General features: G+C 54.1%; 7 protein-coding genes across 7 annotated transcripts; 2 read left to right on the top strand and 5 right to left on the bottom strand.

Annotated features, from left to right (window-relative positions):
• Window positions 1-474: 474 nt before the first annotated feature.
• CABS01_04463 (uncharacterized protein) lies at window positions 475-1,416 on the top strand (the record flags this gene model as incomplete). The annotated part of the gene is made up of 1 exon (XM_060537834.1): window positions 475-1,416. The coding sequence occupies one exon, from the start codon at window positions 475-477 to the stop codon at window positions 1,414-1,416; it is 942 nt and encodes a 313-aa protein (XP_060390679.1).
• A 259-nt stretch (window positions 1,417-1,675) lies between these two features.
• CABS01_04462 (uncharacterized protein) lies at window positions 1,676-2,383 on the bottom strand (the record flags this gene model as incomplete). The annotated part of the gene is made up of 1 exon (XM_060537833.1): window positions 1,676-2,383. The coding sequence occupies one exon, from the start codon at window positions 2,381-2,383 to the stop codon at window positions 1,676-1,678; it is 708 nt and encodes a 235-aa protein (XP_060390678.1).
• Window positions 2,384-3,050: 667 nt separating this feature from the next.
• On the top strand, window positions 3,051-7,012 carry CABS01_04461 (glycosyl hydrolase family 38; the record flags this gene model as incomplete). The annotated part of the gene is made up of 5 exons (XM_060537832.1): window positions 3,051-3,055; window positions 3,378-3,758; window positions 3,822-5,565; window positions 5,620-6,350; window positions 6,403-7,012. 5 exons carry the CDS (start codon window positions 3,051-3,053, stop codon window positions 7,010-7,012), a joined length of 3,471 nt encoding a protein of 1,156 aa, XP_060390677.1.
• Window positions 7,013-7,416: 404 nt separating this feature from the next.
• CABS01_04460 (uncharacterized protein) lies at window positions 7,417-8,870 on the bottom strand (the record flags this gene model as incomplete). Its single annotated transcript, XM_060537831.1, has 3 exons — window positions 7,417-7,964; window positions 8,049-8,673; window positions 8,751-8,870. 3 exons carry the CDS (start codon window positions 8,868-8,870, stop codon window positions 7,417-7,419), a joined length of 1,293 nt encoding a protein of 430 aa, XP_060390676.1.
• Window positions 8,871-9,271: 401 nt separating this feature from the next.
• CABS01_04459 (uncharacterized protein) lies at window positions 9,272-9,910 on the bottom strand (the record flags this gene model as incomplete). Its single annotated transcript, XM_060537830.1, has 2 exons — window positions 9,272-9,467; window positions 9,678-9,910. The coding sequence occupies 2 exons, from the start codon at window positions 9,908-9,910 to the stop codon at window positions 9,272-9,274; spliced, it is 429 nt and encodes a 142-aa protein (XP_060390675.1).
• Window positions 9,911-10,347: 437 nt separating this feature from the next.
• CABS01_04458 (CAP-Gly domain-containing protein) lies at window positions 10,348-12,894 on the bottom strand (the record flags this gene model as incomplete). The annotated part of the gene is made up of 2 exons (XM_060537829.1): window positions 10,348-12,349; window positions 12,404-12,894. The coding sequence occupies 2 exons, from the start codon at window positions 12,892-12,894 to the stop codon at window positions 10,348-10,350; spliced, it is 2,493 nt and encodes an 830-aa protein (XP_060390674.1).
• Window positions 12,895-16,542: 3,648 nt separating this feature from the next.
• CABS01_04457 (uncharacterized protein) lies at window positions 16,543-17,609 on the bottom strand (the record flags this gene model as incomplete). Its single annotated transcript, XM_060537828.1, has 2 exons — window positions 16,543-17,186; window positions 17,237-17,609. 2 exons carry the CDS (start codon window positions 17,607-17,609, stop codon window positions 16,543-16,545), a joined length of 1,017 nt encoding a protein of 338 aa, XP_060390673.1.
• Window positions 17,610-17,864: the final 255 nt, after the last annotated feature.

The following is a 17,864-nucleotide window of genomic DNA, read 5'->3' as shown; positions in this document are numbered from 1 at the left end:
CTTTTTCAGCGCCCCCCGTTTCCAATCAGTCACCCCTCATTTCCTACCGAACACTTGGTTTGATACGTCTACCTCGCCTGTCTATCTGTCTTCAGCGGATCCCATCCATCCCACACTCTTATCCGTCTCATCTGCTGCCAACACAAATACTACTACCACCACCACCGCCCACCACAACCACTACTATTACTCCCGCCGCTCCCAACATCCACGACTCCTTCCTGGTCCTCGATCCTCCCGGACTCACCTCACTCTGTCATCTATCACTACCGAATACCTTATCCTACGACTTGTCTAGTATTTCAGATATTAGACACCATTCTCCCGTTGCTGTTACGAACGTGTCTTCGATCGACAACAGACCGAACTCGCTTACACGCCCCGGTGCACTTGCAACTTGAACCTCAATAACACCAAACCAACTACACCACGTTCCACGATAGAGCAACGCTGCTCACATCACATCCACCCTTTATGGCGGCGCATCTACCTACAATCAACTTCAACCCTTTAGCTCCCGTCACACCTCCGCCCGAGCATCTCTCCTTCCGGAAACCTGCACTTCCCCTTTCTGCTCAACTGAAACGCAAGGCCGCCGAGGCCAACATCACCAATGATCATGTCACAATGAAGAAGGAGCAATCCCCATTAAACAACCCGTCCATGGCCCCTCCAAAGCCGACGTCGATTCCTAGTGCGAATGCAGACCCGAACCAGCCGCCCATGGATCCCCGATATGTCGCCATGGTTTCGCGTATCGCTGCCTATTACCAGCAACGTTGCCAGGCTATCTCCAACGCGCAGCAGCAAAGATGCCAGGCTTGGGCCAACATGCACAGGCAAAAGTGTCAAGAGATGATGCAGGCAGCCATGTTGGTGGTGGCGTGGTACATCCGCGACCGGATTCAGCGGAGACGCCGGAGGCAAAAGAAGCAGTTCCGCACCGGCTTGAGAGCGCAGAGCACCCGGTCCCGCGTTACAAAGGGCGAAGGAGTACGGCGCTGGGTCATGAATGTGCCCGAGGGCATGTCATCACCGCACATCCCGGGGCTCGATGACCTCGCTGACCAAGAGGAAGCCCACTTCTCCATGGACAAGGAGGTCCCACCGGACAAAGACACCAAGCTATTTGAGATGGCCGACAACATGATTAGGAGTCAGTACCGCAAGGTGGAAGTGCCCATCCTCGGCGTGCTAGGCTTCGAGGAGGACGAAAGCGAGAGTGAGAGCGAGGCCGACGACGACTTTGACCAGCTCATGGAGGATGAGCTCGAAGATGGGGAAGTTGAAGAATACGACGATGAAGATTTGGATCTAGACGATGAGGAGGACGAAGAGGATGGATCCGAACTCGTTCACCGCGGTACAGGCACTGGCACCGGAAGTCGGGGCAAGGACTCTGGCTTGTCATCTTGAAGTTGGTGTTTGGGGACTTCAGGTTTGCTTCTTTCTCGGCTTTTTGGCTTTTTCAATGTGTGGCGTTGAACGGCGGGCATGGACAACGATGTGACGATTGGATTAGTTACCCTGGGCGATCTACATACCTTGCTATTTTGGCCACTTTGCACATAGTATCTATATATCCTGGACCGCGTCTGTAGGAAACAAAGACGAATATTCTTACAACATATTGAAATCATCCCATTCTACAAGTTTCAGCTGATGAGTGATCATCTCAAGCCTTGAAAAGCTGATGGATCTCTGCCTCTGAACTTGCAAAGTGATAGAAGTAGATGGGGGGAAACCTTAAATCGGGGGATCGTATGTTGGCGGGCACCGATTTTTTAAATCTCGTGGAACAATCGAACCATCGCTTTTCGCTTACGAACAGCAAGCCATGCCCTCCAACCAACCGGGGTTGGGCTTGTCTTTTATTGGCGCCACTTCCGTCGGTTGACATTTTCCGGTGCTGTTCTCTTGCACATGGGAAGTGGAGGGGGTCTCCTATGAAAGAGTGTGCCCTCGGGCTCTTAACTGGTGATCTGGTCATCGCGATCAAGCTGCCGCCGGTTCCCCATTTGACTGACAAGCGATATGCGCACTCATCTGCACGTCTCCCACTCCCTACAGGTTGCCCCGGATATCCACCTCGTTCTACCCTTACATGCAAGCGAAGGCGTACAGAACTGACACCTGCTCTGCCCGATGTCTCCCAATGATGTGACCTCTTCTTGTCGTTGTATTGGTGTAACTGTATTTGCGTCTCAAGCTCACAAGACCATTTTTTGTCAAATCGTGGTGCGTGATATTGCGTTTGATGGCTGGGCAACTGTTCACGAGATCCAATTCGAAGTTGTGAATATTTATGACCAAGTACCCTGACTGTATGATATGACTCTCCCTCTCTCACCATTTCTATCCATCTGATCCGTTGTATGGACATTGAAGTCGAAAGCGCGTATGGGAAACAATGCAACGTGGTCGAGATAGTGAACGAGTAATCCGGGTAGGGAGGTGCTTCTAACCAAAATACAATATTTAGCCACAGGGTAGTTCGTTGCGGAGCCCCCTTCATGTGTAACCTAGGTTTCTGAGAAGCGCTACGTACTCGCCCACTTCAGGCGCAGCAGGAGCATTTTGGACCGCGATACCTGTATGACCATGGATGAACCAAGGTAAGTTGCAAGTGCGCCAGTCGAAAGCAACCGTACTTGGGTGTTGGTGCATACCGGCTGGGGGTAAGTACACTCGGTCGAAAGCAATGAAAGTATGACTTACACCGACGAAGGTACATCCTGGCTGTCTCCAAATTCTATCGTCAACATCACACTTACTGCAAGGTGGCATTCGACACCTCACAATAACAAGCTGTGCTCTGCATCGTTTCTTGTTTCCTTTCTACGAGGGCACTTGTTCCTTTTTGGTGGCCATCCGTATCCTCATTGTACTCGTCTACCTCATCTCCATCCGTGGCGCTTCTTGCTCCGGCCATCTCAGCCCGGGCGGATATCGAATCACAATCCTAACATCGGTCTTGTCGACAATCCTCTATACCGTCACCTTCCCCTCTCAGCCGCTGGGCGCTGTATTCGTATCACCACATCGACAAGATGAGGTATGTGAGGTGCTCTCAATGGTGGACGATCCACCGAGCATATTCCGCCCGGTGTTCCGAGCTACTTAGCTTCTCCAAGGGGGATCGCATGATGGCTGCGTCACCTCCATCACACGCCCATCCTTTGCCCAACCTCCCCGCACTTGTCGCTGCACCGAGCTGTCCCCGCACGCTCCTACTGGCTGTGTTTCAGTGTCTGTCTATCTGTACTGCAGGGGTACTCCCGTGCTCTACCTTAGCTCCCCCCTCAAGAGCTTCGAGTCCGTCTCTGCTTTCAGACAATCCCGAGGTCAAAGCTAACAAGAACACCCTCCTTTCGTAGCCATAACAACTCCAAAACCCTTAATCAACACCTCAACGACGCCTTCCAAGCTTTCCAGTCTTCAGAAGAACAAGGCGCCGGTCCACCTTTAACTGCTTCGCGAACCGATCATCACCACTTATCGGTGCCCCATCGTGTACGCCGATTGAACAATCGATCAGCTCCACCTGGTACCGTCGAGCAATTTAAGCAGTCCGAAGACAGGCTACTCGACGGCTTCGCTGGACAGACCACCATGGGCGGCGGAAAAGAACTCAAGAGCAAGAGCTCTTACCCAGCTCTCGCGTCTCGACCTGTCGGACAATGGATCTCAAAGCTCTACAAGGATAGAATTAACCAATTCTACTCTACCGGGCAATGGGAGAAGCACAATCTCCTGGCGTGCGTAACCCCCCACAATGCCCCGTAGTAAAGCTGGGGAACGTCCCGCTAACTGCGCTATAGCATGATGACGGAGGGCACCGCATCGGGCGAACCTCATGTTAAACTGTCCGTCTGGGACGCTCCCGAAACCACTCGACCAACGTTCAAGGACGCTGTTTCGCACGAATTCAAAAAGACCGAGGTGGGCGCCTGGTTTGGCCCATCATGGTCGACACATTGGTTCAAGGTTGTCTTGACCGTTCCGAAAGAACTTCGTGACAAGGACCTGCTTGAACTTCACTGGGATGCCAATAATGAAGGCCTCATCTGGACCGAGGATGGCAAGCCGCTGCAGGGTCTTACTGGGGGTGGCGAGCGGGTAGAATGGATCCTGCCCAAGGAGTTCAGGGACGGCAAGGAACACATCATCTACATCGAGATGGCCTGCAACGGCATGTTTGGAAACGCTCCCGGTGGAGACTCAATCCAGCCTCCAGACCCAAACAAGTACTTCCAACTGGGACGGGCTGACATAGTTGCTGTCAACCCCGAAGCACGAGCACTTTACTTTGATATCTGGATCATTGGCGATGCTGCACGGGAGTTTCCTCAGGACTCGTGGGAGCAGCACAGAGCTCTCAAGGTTGCCACCGATGTCATTGACGCCTTTGAGCTCGGCAACAAGGAATCGATCGTAAAGTGTCGAAAGATTGCTCAGGAGTACCTTGGTTCGAATGTCGACTCGCACAAGGTCTACAGCGATGACAAAGAGCCTCAGGTCTACGGCATTGGCCATTGTCATATCGATAGTTGTTGGCTCTGGCCTTGGGCTGAGACCAAGCGCAAAGTCGTCAGGTCTTGGTCTAACCAGTGCGATTTGATGGATCGATACCCAGAGCTGAACTTTGCTTGTTCGCAAGCCCAGCAATACAAATGGTTGAAGGAGTTGTACCCCTACGCCTTTGATCGTGTCAAGACGAAGGTCAAGGAGGGCCGATTCCATCCTATCGGAGGCAGCTGGGTCGAGCACGACACCAACATGCCCAGTGGAGAGTCTCTTGTGCGACAATTCCTGTACGGACAGAGATTTTTTGAGAGCAACTTTGGCGAGCGTTGCCAGACCTTCTGGCTTCCCGACACCTTTGGATACGCTGCTCAGCTTCCACAGCTGTGCCGACTTGCTGGCATGAATCGCTTCCTCACCCAGAAGCTCAGCTGGAACAACATCAACAACTTCCCACACACCACCTTCAACTGGGTTGCTCTTGATGGTAGCCAAGTAATCTGCCACATGCCACCATCAGAGACCTATACTGCCGAAGCGCACTTTGGCGACGTGAAGCGCAGTGTCAGCCAGCACAAGTCGATGGACCAGGACCACACCTCCTTGCTTGTATTCGGAAAGGGCGATGGTGGCGGCGGCCCTACTTGGCAGCACCTCGAAAAGCTCCGCAGGTGTCGCGGTATCTCCGATCAGATTGGCATGCTGCCTAGAGTGCAGATGGGCAACAGCGTCGATGACTTCTTCGACAAGCTGCAGCCGAAAGCCACAGAGTTTGTCACCTGGTACGGCGAGCTCTATTTCGAGCTTCATCGTGGTACATACACCACGCAGGCGAACAACAAGCTCAACAACCGCAAGTCGGAGGTCCTGCTCAGGGAAGTTGAACTGCTTGCCACCATTGCGACGCTTAGTGATACCAGCAAGAGCTACAAGTATCCCAAGAAGGAAATTGACGATATGTGGGAGGCTGTCCTGCTCTGTCAATTCCACGATTGTCTTCCGGGTAGCTCCATCGAGATGTGCTACGATGATTCAGACGAGGTAGGTCTCGACACAGCGGATTTCACCTGAACTATTGCTGACTAGATTGGCTAGCTCTATGACATGGTCTTCAAGACGGGCAAGAAGATTCTTGAAGATATCCACAGTGTCTTTGGAGCGTCCGCCGCCACCACCGGCCGTCTTAGTGAGACGGTTGCCCTGAATACTCTCCCTTGGCACCGCAAGGAGGTTGTCGAAATATCCGAGACCGAAGCGGGTGTTGCCTGCGGCGAGGGCCAGTTGTTGACCATTCGTCCCTTCAAGATTTCTGAAGAAGAACCAGCTGTTACGATTGAAGAAGTTAGCAGCGGCGTCTTTGTGTTACAAAACGACCAGCTCAAGGTCAAGGTCGAGAATGGCACCATTACATCCCTCTACGACCGCAATGCCGATCGCGAGGTGATCGCAAAGGGAGGCAAGGCCAATCAGTATGTCATTTTTGATGACAAGCCTCTCTACTGGCAAGCTTGGGATGTCGAGGTGTACCATCTCGACACTCGAAAGGAGCTCCCGAGTGGCACAACGTCAATTACTGAGCAAAAGGCCCATCGCGTCAGCTTGACTACTCAGATCAAGATCAGCGAAGAAAGTTCGATCAAGTCCACTATTTCTCTCTCCGCCGCCCTCAAGGGGCAACAGTCATGGGTTGAGTGCAGTGCTGAAGTTGACTGGCACGAGACTATGAAGTTCCTCAAGGTCGAATTCCCCGTGGATGTCAGAAATACCGAGGCCTCTTACGAAACAGCGTATGGTCTTGTGAAGCGACCTACTCACTACAACACTAGGTATGCTTTTTCCAATATGTCATGACAGAGCTATTGCTAATGAATTGTACAGCTGGGACATGGCCAAGTTCGAGGTCTGCTGCCACCGTTTCGCCGATCTCTCTGAGCACAACTACGGAGTTTCTATCCTTAACGATAGCAAGTATGGTTTCGCCACTGTCGGTAACCTGCAGCGCCTCTCTCTTCTTCGGTCTCCCAAGGCTCCTGATGCTCACGCTGACATGGGAACGCACCAAATTCGCTGGGCGATCTTCCCTCACGAAGGAACACTGAGCTCCTCCACTGTACGGGCAGCCTACGCCTTCAACAGCCCTCTGAAGCTACTCTCTGCGCCCAGCGCCGTGCAGGCATCTCTCCATAAGAGCCCTGTGAAGCTCACTGGGGATGGCTCCCTAATCCTCGATACCGTCAAGCGTGGCGAGGACGACGAGGATGTAACGCGTGGCGAGCTCCCCAAGCGCAAGGGCCGCAACGTTATTCTTCGCGTTTACGACAGTCTCGGCGGCCAGAGCAAGGGTGTCATTGAGACGACTTGGGACGTCAAGCGCGTTTTCAAGTGCAACCTTTTGGAGGACGACATTGAGGAGATCAAGATTGACGGTGGAAAGTTCTCGATTACTCTGCGACCCTTCGAGATCGCAACATACCGCCTCGAGTTGTAGGACGAAGATTTGAGCGACTGCGGTCTCGATCACGAGTGTCCCTCGGATGAGGATGAGTATGACGAGGTGAACGAACAGCTCGCCTCCACCTTGAGCGAGATCTTGGACCACGAATATGTACACTTGGGCTAGGAGGCGCTGCGATGGATAATGAAGGCTTTTAGTAGGCGCCTGGGACGTGAATACCTGTACTTCAGAAAACTCTTGAAAAAAAAACCCAAAAAAACCCCAGAATATCTCTCTAGCTCCTTTGCCTACATACGCCCTCCCTAGAACGCCGTGGTGACATGAAGCCCATCGAATCTTCCTTGGGAATAGTAGAAAGATGAAACATCGTTATACAATACATCACTCTTTGCGCAAGCCTCTTGGTTTCGTTCGTCCTTTGAGTCCGTCTACCTCATTCACAGCGACCCCTCTTGAGGCAGGTCTTCAATGACGCTCTCCACCAGGTCAATGAGCTCGTCAATGTCTGGCCTCTCAGTAGGCTCGACATTGAGACATTTCCTCACGACATCGCGAATGGGCTCGCTGATCTTGACTTCTCCGGCTCCCGCACCGGCGTCCGCCGTGGCGGCCGCTTTGCCCTTCATGCCGCCGCTGGTTCCCGTGCGCTTGATGCCCTCGTCGGGGAAGCGCCAGTCGCCGCCGAGGACGCACATGCTGAGGGAGCCGCCCGTCTCGTCGGAGCGGGCCTCAAAGGGGGACTTGCCGACGAGGCAGGCGTAGAGGGTGCAGCCCATGGACCAGATGTCGACTTTTGTGTCGATGACGGTCCCCGTGCGGACGTCGAAGAGTTCGGGGGCGCGGTAGGGCATCGTGCTGTGCTCGGCGGCCGTGTCCTGGACGGCGATGGCGAGGGAGTGGGACGTTATCGGGATCGGGGAGGGGGCGATGGAGCCCAGGTCCATTAGGATTGGGTTTGAGCCCGAGTCGTCAATCATGATGTTGCCTATTTTTGGTCGCAACGTTAGTCTTGGGCGTCTGTCTTTCTGAAGAGCAAACGAGGGCGATTAGGGATTAGGGAGCAACGAACCTGGCTTGATATCCCGATGCGCGTACGACTTTACGTCCCCGGACCCGGGCGTCTCGCCCTCCATCAGCGGCCTCTGCTGCTCGTTCTCGTCCTCTTCGTCTGCGCCCGCGGCGGCCGCCATACTGGAGACGCGCTTCCCGCCCTTGTTCTTCTTCCCGCTCTTCTTGCGCTTCGGCCCGGCGCCCTGATCGTCTTCGTCGCCGTTGCCCATCTCCATCCTCTCCATTGCGGCGGGCTGTGACGAGGATTGCCCGCCACCGCCGGCGTAGTGATGCATCTCCCTGAGCGCCTTGCACACCCCGAGAAACAAGAGCATGAGCCTGCGCTCGGGGAAGGCAGTGTGGTTTACGAGGTTGGCGTTGATGAGGTCCTGGAGGTTGCCGCGGCGGTAGTAGGGGAGGAGGACGTAGACCGTCTTGGAGCCGGGCTCGCCGCCGCGCTCGGTGGCGATGGCGTGGTCGACACCGTGGATGATGCCCGGGCTGCGGGCGAAGAGGCGGTAGGCGTCGACCTCCTTCATGGCCTGGGCGACCGACTCTGCGCCAAAGGGGCATCGGATCTTTTTGAGGGCGAATTCTTCGGCGGTTTGGGTGTCTTGGACGAGGTAGACGTAGGAGAAGCCGCCCTGTGTGTTTTCGCAATGATTAGTACATGTTCCGATTCGTCAAGCGTGGGAAAGAGGAGAGCGCGAAGGAAGCTTACCTCGCCCAGCAGGCGGAGGATCTTGAAGCTCCGACTGTTGATCTTGAGTGTCGGCGAGCCGGGGAAGCAGTTGAGGCAGTTGCCAAAGGAGTAGAGCACGTCGAGGAATATTTGCGCCATCTTGAAGGGCGGGTGTGTATTGATTGCGTAAAGACGACTGGGGGGTTCAACCCGGTACGGTACGGCAGTCTAGGGAATTGTCGTCGAGTTCGCTTATGGTAGACGTTGAAGCGCTGGTGTTGCAGACCAAAGAGATTCCGTAGTCGTCCGTTCTTGGTCGGCGTATTGGTGATCAGACACGTTGAGAAGAGAAAGCGTATTCTCTACCCGGAATTGGAGGTCCGTGACGAATGAGGTCGGGAGAAAAGTGTCGTTAAGCAAGTCTCGCGATTGGAACTACGCGGACAACAATTGAAATGACAAAAAGAGGCCCAACGGGGTCGAATGCTGTAAGATCGTGGGATATTGCGTTGGCGCGCGATTGAAGAAACAAGAATCAGGACAGCTAATAGCTTGCCCGCTTACTTGCTGCTATGCTGTGTGCTGTGCCACTGCTTGCTTGCTTTCCCCCCGGTAACCAAAGTGGGCAGGAAGCTGACGGGTTGACGGGGACGCTGACGCAGGTCCGTAGTGCTGCGGTACGGTCCACGTCCCAGTAGTGCGCTTCCTAGGATCCGCTTTCGGGAAACGCGGGACTCGGGAGGGCCGTTGTAGAGTCTGCAATCGAGTACCGGTATATAGATGTTCTAGTGTATAGTCGCCGGGAAAGAATGCGATCATTCTGTGCTTGCCGCAAGCAATTGTTAAGGACGAGATCACTATTCTCAATTGGAAATTAAAGGGAAAAAATACGACGAAAACTTTGACATGATCTGAGGCGACTTCTTCAAGGGGATAGACACATCAGACCAACAACGGAGTATGTACCTCACCAGACATGCCTGGCACCCAATACCCAGCTCTGGGCTGCGCCCTGCTGAGGATTTGAGGTACGAATCCCCCGTCGTGCGCAAAGGCCGTGAAACGTCACCAGGGACCCTCTGAGGTGGAGAAACGTGGAAGGGCACACACTGGAGAGTGGCATTGAACACCAGAGGCCCCCGGCCGGCAGCGACGGGAAGACCCTTGTCGTCTGAATGCAGCCCGTCCTCTAGGAACATTTGATGATATTGACTTCTCGACCGAAGAGCTTCACAGCCCACGAGAATCTCCCGTCGATTGAGGGGTGTCTGCAATGGATTCATTATTCATGTTTTGAAGGTCTACTACTATTAGTATTATAGAAACCTCTCGGGGTGAACTGAATGTCAACAAAGCAAGCCAATGACCTCATGTCACCATCCCCTGCTGTCGGTTGACTTCAACATGCGAAACCAACTCCGCGAAACACAATTCTCATCGAGCTGTGGTATCATCGCTACAAATGCTGTCACGAACGAAAAACTTCCATCGCTCTAGCCGCCCTTGAATCCTACACAAAATGGGATATACCGCACTCTGACATTGAAAGACCGGCCAAGACAAGCACACCAGAGTGGGCAGGCCCTTCTTTTCAATCCAAAACAACGCTTGCTGTCGAGATTCAAGGTCCATCCGCCTAGAATGCATCTTCGAATGGACAATCGACGCTTTCGTGTCCATCTCTCTCACATAGGGCACACCACTTGGAGACGTCGACAATTCCGCTCTCCTTTCCAGCCACAGGGCCGGAATCCATCGGGTTTGGGAAGATCTTGACGGTCGGCGGAGGAGCAAGCGGCTTAGACTTGATTGGCGATAGAGGAGCCGGTTTGTCTTCGGCGGGGATGGGCTTCAGTTCCTCCTTGATGGCCTTGCCGGCATCGCCGTTGGTCTTGCCACCCTCGTTGCCAAACATATTGGTGCAAGTAAGGATATCGTGTCCGCCAGTCTCGCAAATTTCGCACCAAAGAGTACTATTATCCGTGACTGATGAGTAGGCGTCACTTTCGGGCATCGTGTCCAGTGTACGAACACGCTTGTGCGTCGTCGTGGGAGACTGGGGCTCGCTGTTGCGCATCAAGATGACGGTATCTCGAGAATCGCGTAATGAAGAACGCTGCGCACCGCCGTTGGCCAGAGGTCCGGTGAGCTGAGTCGTGACGCTTCCCCTACGAAGTCTCTCCACTTCCCGCTCGAGCTCCTCCTCGCGACGGCTCTTGTCTTTCACGACATCATTGAGCTCTGCCAGCTCGAGCTCCAGCCTTTCACGAGCCACTGCGTTCTCGCGTACGGAGGGGTCCTCAGCTTTGTCGGCCCCAGGAACAGAATCGCGACTGAGAGAGTGGATGATCGCCTTAAGACCCCGAATCTCATCTTCCTTCTGCTCCAATTCCTTGGAAATGGAGCCACGGTCTCCGTTGCTTGGACCTGTGGTGCCGTTCATTCCGGCTGATGCCTTTTCGCGCTCCCTGCGCAGCTCAGTTCGTGTACGCTCGACTTCACCACGGAGGAATTCGACCTCCCCTCTTGCTTCCGCTTCACCGCGTCGTGCGTCCTCGAGACCCTCTTCGAGCTCTTGAACCAACTCCTCAAGCTGCTTCAACTGACGAGCAACCGAATCTACGTCATCCGTCCGCGATTCGAGCTCACGCATTTCCATCATCAACTCATCAATGCGCTTTTCGTATACTCGTTCGGTTTCGGAACTAGCCATTTCGAGGGTGTCGATGGTGCTTCGGAAGTCAGCTCGGTGTGCGTCGAACTCGGCAGTGAGCATCGCAATCTTCTCATTCTTTTCTCTGACCAATGCGCGAAGTTGCATCGAGTCCTTATCGTCGAGACTGTTGCGCTTGGGTGCTGACAGATCCGAACTCTCCATAAGAGTCTGAAGCTCGGTCAAACTGCTCTCCATCTCTGCCAACGTAGATGCTTGATCCCTCAACTGCCTTTCACGGTCGTCCAGTTGTGCTCTAAGCCGGTCAACCTCGTCGTCGTTCTGAGCTCGTGACGCGGCCCTTGAGCCGGCTCCAGCCCGCGACGGTACTCTGAACTTGGAGCTGTAGGAAGATACCGAATTGGTGCTCCCATTGGTCTGTGTTCGCTGCAGAGTGGCTGGTGGCTGGGGCATCGGCTCTTCGTCAAACATTGACGTTTGGCCAAGGGCAGAGGCACTGCGCGGACCAACACTTGGCTTCCTATCCAATCGTGAACCTTTGCTCGGGTCTCCAGCCGTTCCACGAACGCTCTGCGCGAAGCGATTCGGGGCAGGAGAGCTGTATTTGGAAGGCACCTTTCCGGGTGTCGCCAGTGATGGTCTCGGTCCTGGGGTCATCTGTAATTTTCGTACAGGCGACTCCGGGCGTACAGAGGGCCTGCTCATCGACTTCTTCAGTTGAGGACTGACTGATCGGCCGGGGGCAATGCCAGGGCCAACAGATTTGCTGAATAGCGGCACTGACGGCGTCGGAGGTGTGTTCGTGGAGTTCTGCGTGCCGACCTTGAGACCGCCCATGGTGCTGGCAGTGGGAGTGTGAGGAAACGAGCTGGAAGACGAGCCAGGAGGAGAGTCTCGTCTCACGGCTTTGTTGAGAGGGAGAAAGATGCCTGCGCCAGGAAGAGTCGTAGTAAAGTAGGAAACACTAGATGCAGTCAGGCGCGAATGTTATTGACAAACTGGTTGGGCGCAAACTTACCCTTCCACTTCGCCCGAGTTCTTGCCCCGCTGAGAGAACTCGGGATGCAGCTCGACACCAGCAAAAGTGCCCTTCTTTCCATCCACCGAACCAATAAAACGGACAGTGCCTAACATGTTGCCCGGGACTTCAACGACATCGCCGAGAACGAAATCGGTCCCGGCCCTACCGGGCGTGGCGGGTGGCATTTTGCGATCGGGCGACTCGGCTAGCACGCTGTTGTAGGCATAGGACTCGCTTACATCGGGGATGGAGGCGAGAGACTTGGGAGTAAGAGCAGCCAAGGAGGATTTGCGCGGAAGCGATTGATGGGAGGGCGTAAGTCGCGAATGTGTGTTGTAGAGGCAATTAAGACTGGGAGAGGAAGCGGTTGTGGAGGAGGCGAAGTTGCTAGTGAAGCTGGTAGCTTTGCGAAGAGTTCGCGGCGGGTGGGCAAGACTTCTATGGGTCGGCGCGTATGCGGCGGTCGCTGTTGTTGTGGTGACGGACATGATGAACAGTCAGGTCGGGTCGATTTGGGTGTTTAAGGCCAGACGGGTCCAGAAGATTATTGGGCGCGGGTGCTCGCGTACAGGGTGCCGGCCAGTAATGCGACCGCTAGATTGCGCACCGGATGGCAGCTTTACTGGCCTTGGCTCACTACTAGGCGGCGCAGGTAAGACCAGGTTCCAGGTTGTGGTGGTGTTGATTCCCGAACGCCCCACTCGTCGCCCGCAAGGTAAGGTATCTTGGGGCCAACGTCAACTAAGGTTGCTTGCCTTAGTCGCAATTGCAGCTGAGCAGCGAATGAGAGGCGCGAGGCAGGCCGTGTTGGGCGATAGAACGGGAGGGTTAATTCGTAAATATTTGACAGCCTTGGGTGGGAAAGGCAAGCGCAAAGACGTGGCGGACAGGACAAATTCCGGTCGATTGGGCGGTAGGCGGTGAACTGGCAGATAGACAGGCGGACGCTATACCGAAAGAGCGCTAAGAGCTAAAGAACCGTGAGGTGTGATCGTCTCGGGGCCTTGGGCGTGTCTTTGACGTGGAGAATGATTTGTCTCTAACAGTCGTTGCGAGTTCGTCTTTCAATGAGCCTGACAGATCATCTGACAGCTCCGAACAGCTTGACCAGCGCCGACTGATACCAAGGGTTCCGTATGAGTCGCAGGGAGAGCGAAAGAGAGAGAGAGAGAGGCCCGGGCAAAGATACCAGGGCAGTCGGCAACGACGGCGACGATGAGAAGATGAAGGACAAAAGAAGCCCGACGCAAGCAAAAGAGTTAAAGTGGTCGCCAGACGAGGGGCTTTTTGTGACGCTCTGAGCCTCCTTTCCCCTTGTGAGCCCTTGTGAGAGAGCACGGCCGTCCTGACTCCTTGGGATGGGGTCTCAGACGTTGACCACTTTTTGGTTCAGCTCTTTGGGTAAGGATCCGTAGACCAGCGAGATGCAGGGGTGATGGATGTCAAGGGGAGCGGGAAATGGGTTGGTGATCCGTCAGTTGGAGTAGCGTTACCCTTGCGGTGGGATCAGGTACCGTGACGGAGGTGTGTGTGGTCGTTGGAAGGTGGTATTCTCGGGCGAATACTCAATACTCTGTCTGTAATTGAAGTGAGGACTGAAGTGAGGACTGAAGAGAGGTAGGAGTCGCAAATTCGCAAATGAGGTGGGATGGCGGGATGGTGGGATGGTGGGATGCAAAGAATGACAAGAGCAAGACACATACGCCGTGGCACACGGGCTGAGAAGAAAGAGGCGAGACAGACGGAAGACGAATGATTGGGAAGGAGAGAGCTATATCTGGGTTGGGACGAGACAAAACGAGCAAGACTCAACTGTGTCTGCGTCTGCGTTGGTCTTCTTGGTTTTGGTCTCGTCAGGTCGGGCACATTCCACAGCTGTCTCTTTGTATCGCGGAGCAACAGCTCAGCTACTTGTTTACGTGGATCCCGATTCAGTCCTTCGCTGGACTGGACAGGCAGCTTCGTCTACCTTACCTTACCAGGTCTTGAAGCTTCATGAGGTGACGAGGTACCTAAAGGTAGGGGATCGAGTAGATGCCCGCCTGCAATTGGGCCATCAGCCTGCATCGCTCCTTCATCTTCCCCATCACACATCGTAGCGCGGCCGCAGATCTCACAAAAAAAAGACCCTGGAACGTCGAGAAGGCACAAAAGGAGGCTCGTCAGTGGCCCCAGCTGCTCCCCATTCCCCTCGCGGTTGCCATGACGCTGTCGTAGCTTTGCATCGTCCAGACCGGTGGCTGCTTAACGCTGCATGCAGACAGCGGAGGTGTATGTAGACGCCCAGCCCAGTCCAGCAGGGGCAGTTTGACCGCCTACATGCACCTCAACGTGTTCGACGTCTGAGGAGTATCCGTACAGAACCTGTCTCTTCCTCACGCCGCCGTTGCTCGTTGTCATGCAGCGGGTGGTTCACCAGCAGAGCTACTCACACCATGGGTGGGAAAATCTGCCTCCTCTCATCTTGATGGTGTGCTTCATCAAAATTTCTGCAGTTGCACATGGGCCCTATCATCTCTGGAAAGCAATTACTATCCAATGTATCAATGCAACTTACACTGTGACTGGCGTAGCATCAGAGCAGTTATTGCGAGCAACCACTCACAGTCCAATATCGCCAGGCAATCTTAAGTTTGGCTCGATGCACCAGTTCGTTCCGTCTGCGCCTCCCAAATTTAGACAGACACCGGTCGAATTCTGACGGATTTGGAGGGTCACATAATTACCACAACAAATGTTACCTCGTCAGTACCCCCTCATCCCGGCAGCCCGCCCATGAAAACCTACTGTGTATTCATCCTCAACGGTCGAACCGACTCCAAGAAAGCCAGGGAATGAGTCGTGTCGTAGTACCGAGCATTGCGGCATTGCTACTCCGGACTGTCCTCGGCTCTCAAAAGAGAAAGAGGCTCCTCCAGGTTATCCGTTGAAAGCAGATGGATCCTCCCTGCAGCCCGTCACGCGGCTGCATGATGCGAATGAGCACCAGTTAGGAAAGGACAGCGTCGCATCAGATCCGCCAAACGGCGCTGCTGACTACAGAATAGGCACAGAGTACTCCGTACGGAGCACAAGAGGTTGAGAGAGCCCGCATTCCGGCTCGTCGCCGTGCTGCTCGTATCAAACCCCTGCATCAAGCTCAAGTAAACAATACTGATCCGAGTCAGAACGGCGCAAGTCATGTTCATCTTGTTCGTAACCCAATGCATATTCCCATTCGATATTATCCATCTGAGAGCACTCCACGGATAATCAATCCACATGCTTTCAAGACCCGATGAACCGGATGAGCCGTACTAGGACCGCCTGGTCGGTCGAGAAATGGGTACCCGACAACTTACAGTACAAGCCGAAGATGAAAGACGGGTCCCGGGGTCTAGTGTCAAAGCTTCTGGGAACAAGCCTCCGAATCGGGTGCGGATAGCTGGGCTTGACCAGTGTCACAGGGTGCCACCGGTTCAGTGCGTTTACGCGCTAATTTCTTAAAGCTCGACGCCGGAGCCTGGCAGTTCCCCAGCGCCCAAGGGCATCCATCATCGGATGAAAATTACCTGGGTTCGCGAATCTATCACCTTGACCCCTTGGGCCATCGTGCACGGCAGACGGTGGGGTTAAAACGGCATTTCACGTACTAACCTGAGAAGCAATTCGATCCTCTTCTTTGTATCTCGTCATAACTCTATCGCTGGTGTTATGCTGCTAAGCTGGCTGCACCCATGCAGGCTTGTTGCTCGCGAAAGAAGCCCCGCCCCTTTGTTTCTCTGGTCGAGTCTCCCACCTCCCGAGTCAATTAGACGCGAATGCTGTACTCCAGGCTCCGTACGGAGTACATATGCCGCGTCTTGACGCGTGCCTTTAGTCCAACTCATGTCATACGACATGAGGCTACCCTACCCCTACTCAATATCGATGGCTTAAGAGTGTCCCTGGCTATCCATCCTCTCGCTGGTCTGTGCTGAGTAGGAGTTCCTCCACAGGGAACCTGACGGCACGTCGCCTGTTACTCGTTGCGATGTTGATGCTGTCTCCGAATCCATACTTGAGCGTACATTGTGTGTCCCTGTCGGGCACTTTCGCGATCCCGCCCGTACTGCTGTGACTTTTCTTTGCATTTCTGCTGGAACCATGCTTGTTGTTTAGCTTGGCGAATCGTGGCTTCTCTCGATTATGTCCTCCCTTCCTATCGGTCTGGTACCGTCGTTGAACACCATTGCCTCACGGTGCTGCCGCCTAAGACGCTGTTCTTCGGCCGAGTGCTCTCGTGTCCGAGGGACTTGCTCGACTGCTTGCAGCGCTTCCGCGTCGTCATCAACGTCTGCATTGCACAATGTGGACTGCAAGGCAATGGTGAACCCGGCCAAGTTGGTGTCCGGGTTGAGGTCGAAACTCGTCTTGGCGGCGAGGTTGCAGGCGAGGATCGCCTTTGCGCCTTGGGTAGTGTGTGCGATCCTCGTGACAATGTCGACGATGCGGTTATTCTTGTGCTCCATGTAGTATATGAAGTTTTCTTGCCTTTCGGCTTCGGTGTCTCCCCAATGTTGTTTGGCCAACCACTTTTCCACGAACTTGGCCTTGACCAACATGTCGGCACCGTACTTGGTGATGAGCTCGAGTACGAACATGAGGCAGAACCTCTCAGCCATATCGCGAAGGTAGTATTCGTCCCAGTATTTGTCGTCGAGTTTCGTTTGCTCCGTATCGTCGAGACTTAGTTCAAGGGATCTGACGAGGGCAGAGTACGCTCTCCATGTGTGCAACTTCGACAGGCCCTCTGCGAAGTCTAAAAGTCAGTCAGCTCGTCCGTCTTGTAAGAAAGGTTCCCTTGCCTACCATTAGTCTGCCCAGTAAGCGTTGCCAGGGCACGAAGGTTCTTCATACGAGTATCGTAGTCCGGTCGCGTGATGCCGTAGAGGAGCTGTCGCACCGTACCGCTGTCGTTTACAGCACGGTCGCAAAGTATTTTGATGGCAACATCTCGAATGGAGAAGTTGGGGTGGCATAGCAGCTTGTCGAGAGTATCAAGGCCAAGCGCGTCTTCGGTTTCTTGTGTAATGTACTGCGTCTTTGGCGGAGTGACTTTTACTTCGTTGTCGTCGCGAATGTACGTCAGCATCTGGGTCATCATAGTGACCAGGCCAAACGTAGCGGCCCCAATGCCAACAAGGATGATGCGCTCATCGCGGATAAATGACATGAGAGTCATCTTTTTTGATGCTGAAAAACGGCCCTATGAAGCATGGTCGCCTATCGATACATAAGCATTGAGCTTTCGCGTGTGGGAAACTCTCGAGGCACACAGCTGTACGGAGTATGTAGCTTGTAACGATGGATGCTCGGAGCTCAAGCCAAAGCATCCATGGGTTCTGCCTTGCGCCACCGCCCAGTCAATCCCCACCATCCCGATAAGATAACCCAACCGTCCCGCTCAAAAAATTTGGGCAAGTGCAAGGACCGATTT

This window comes from Colletotrichum abscissum (assembly GCF_030869225.1).
Source record: "Colletotrichum abscissum strain IMI 504890 chromosome Unknown Scaffold_8.1, whole genome shotgun sequence".
Taxonomy (NCBI): Eukaryota; Fungi; Ascomycota; class Sordariomycetes; order Glomerellales; family Glomerellaceae; genus Colletotrichum; species Colletotrichum abscissum.
Note: the sequence above shows the minus strand (reverse complement) of the source record. Positions and strands in the feature narration are given on the sequence as shown.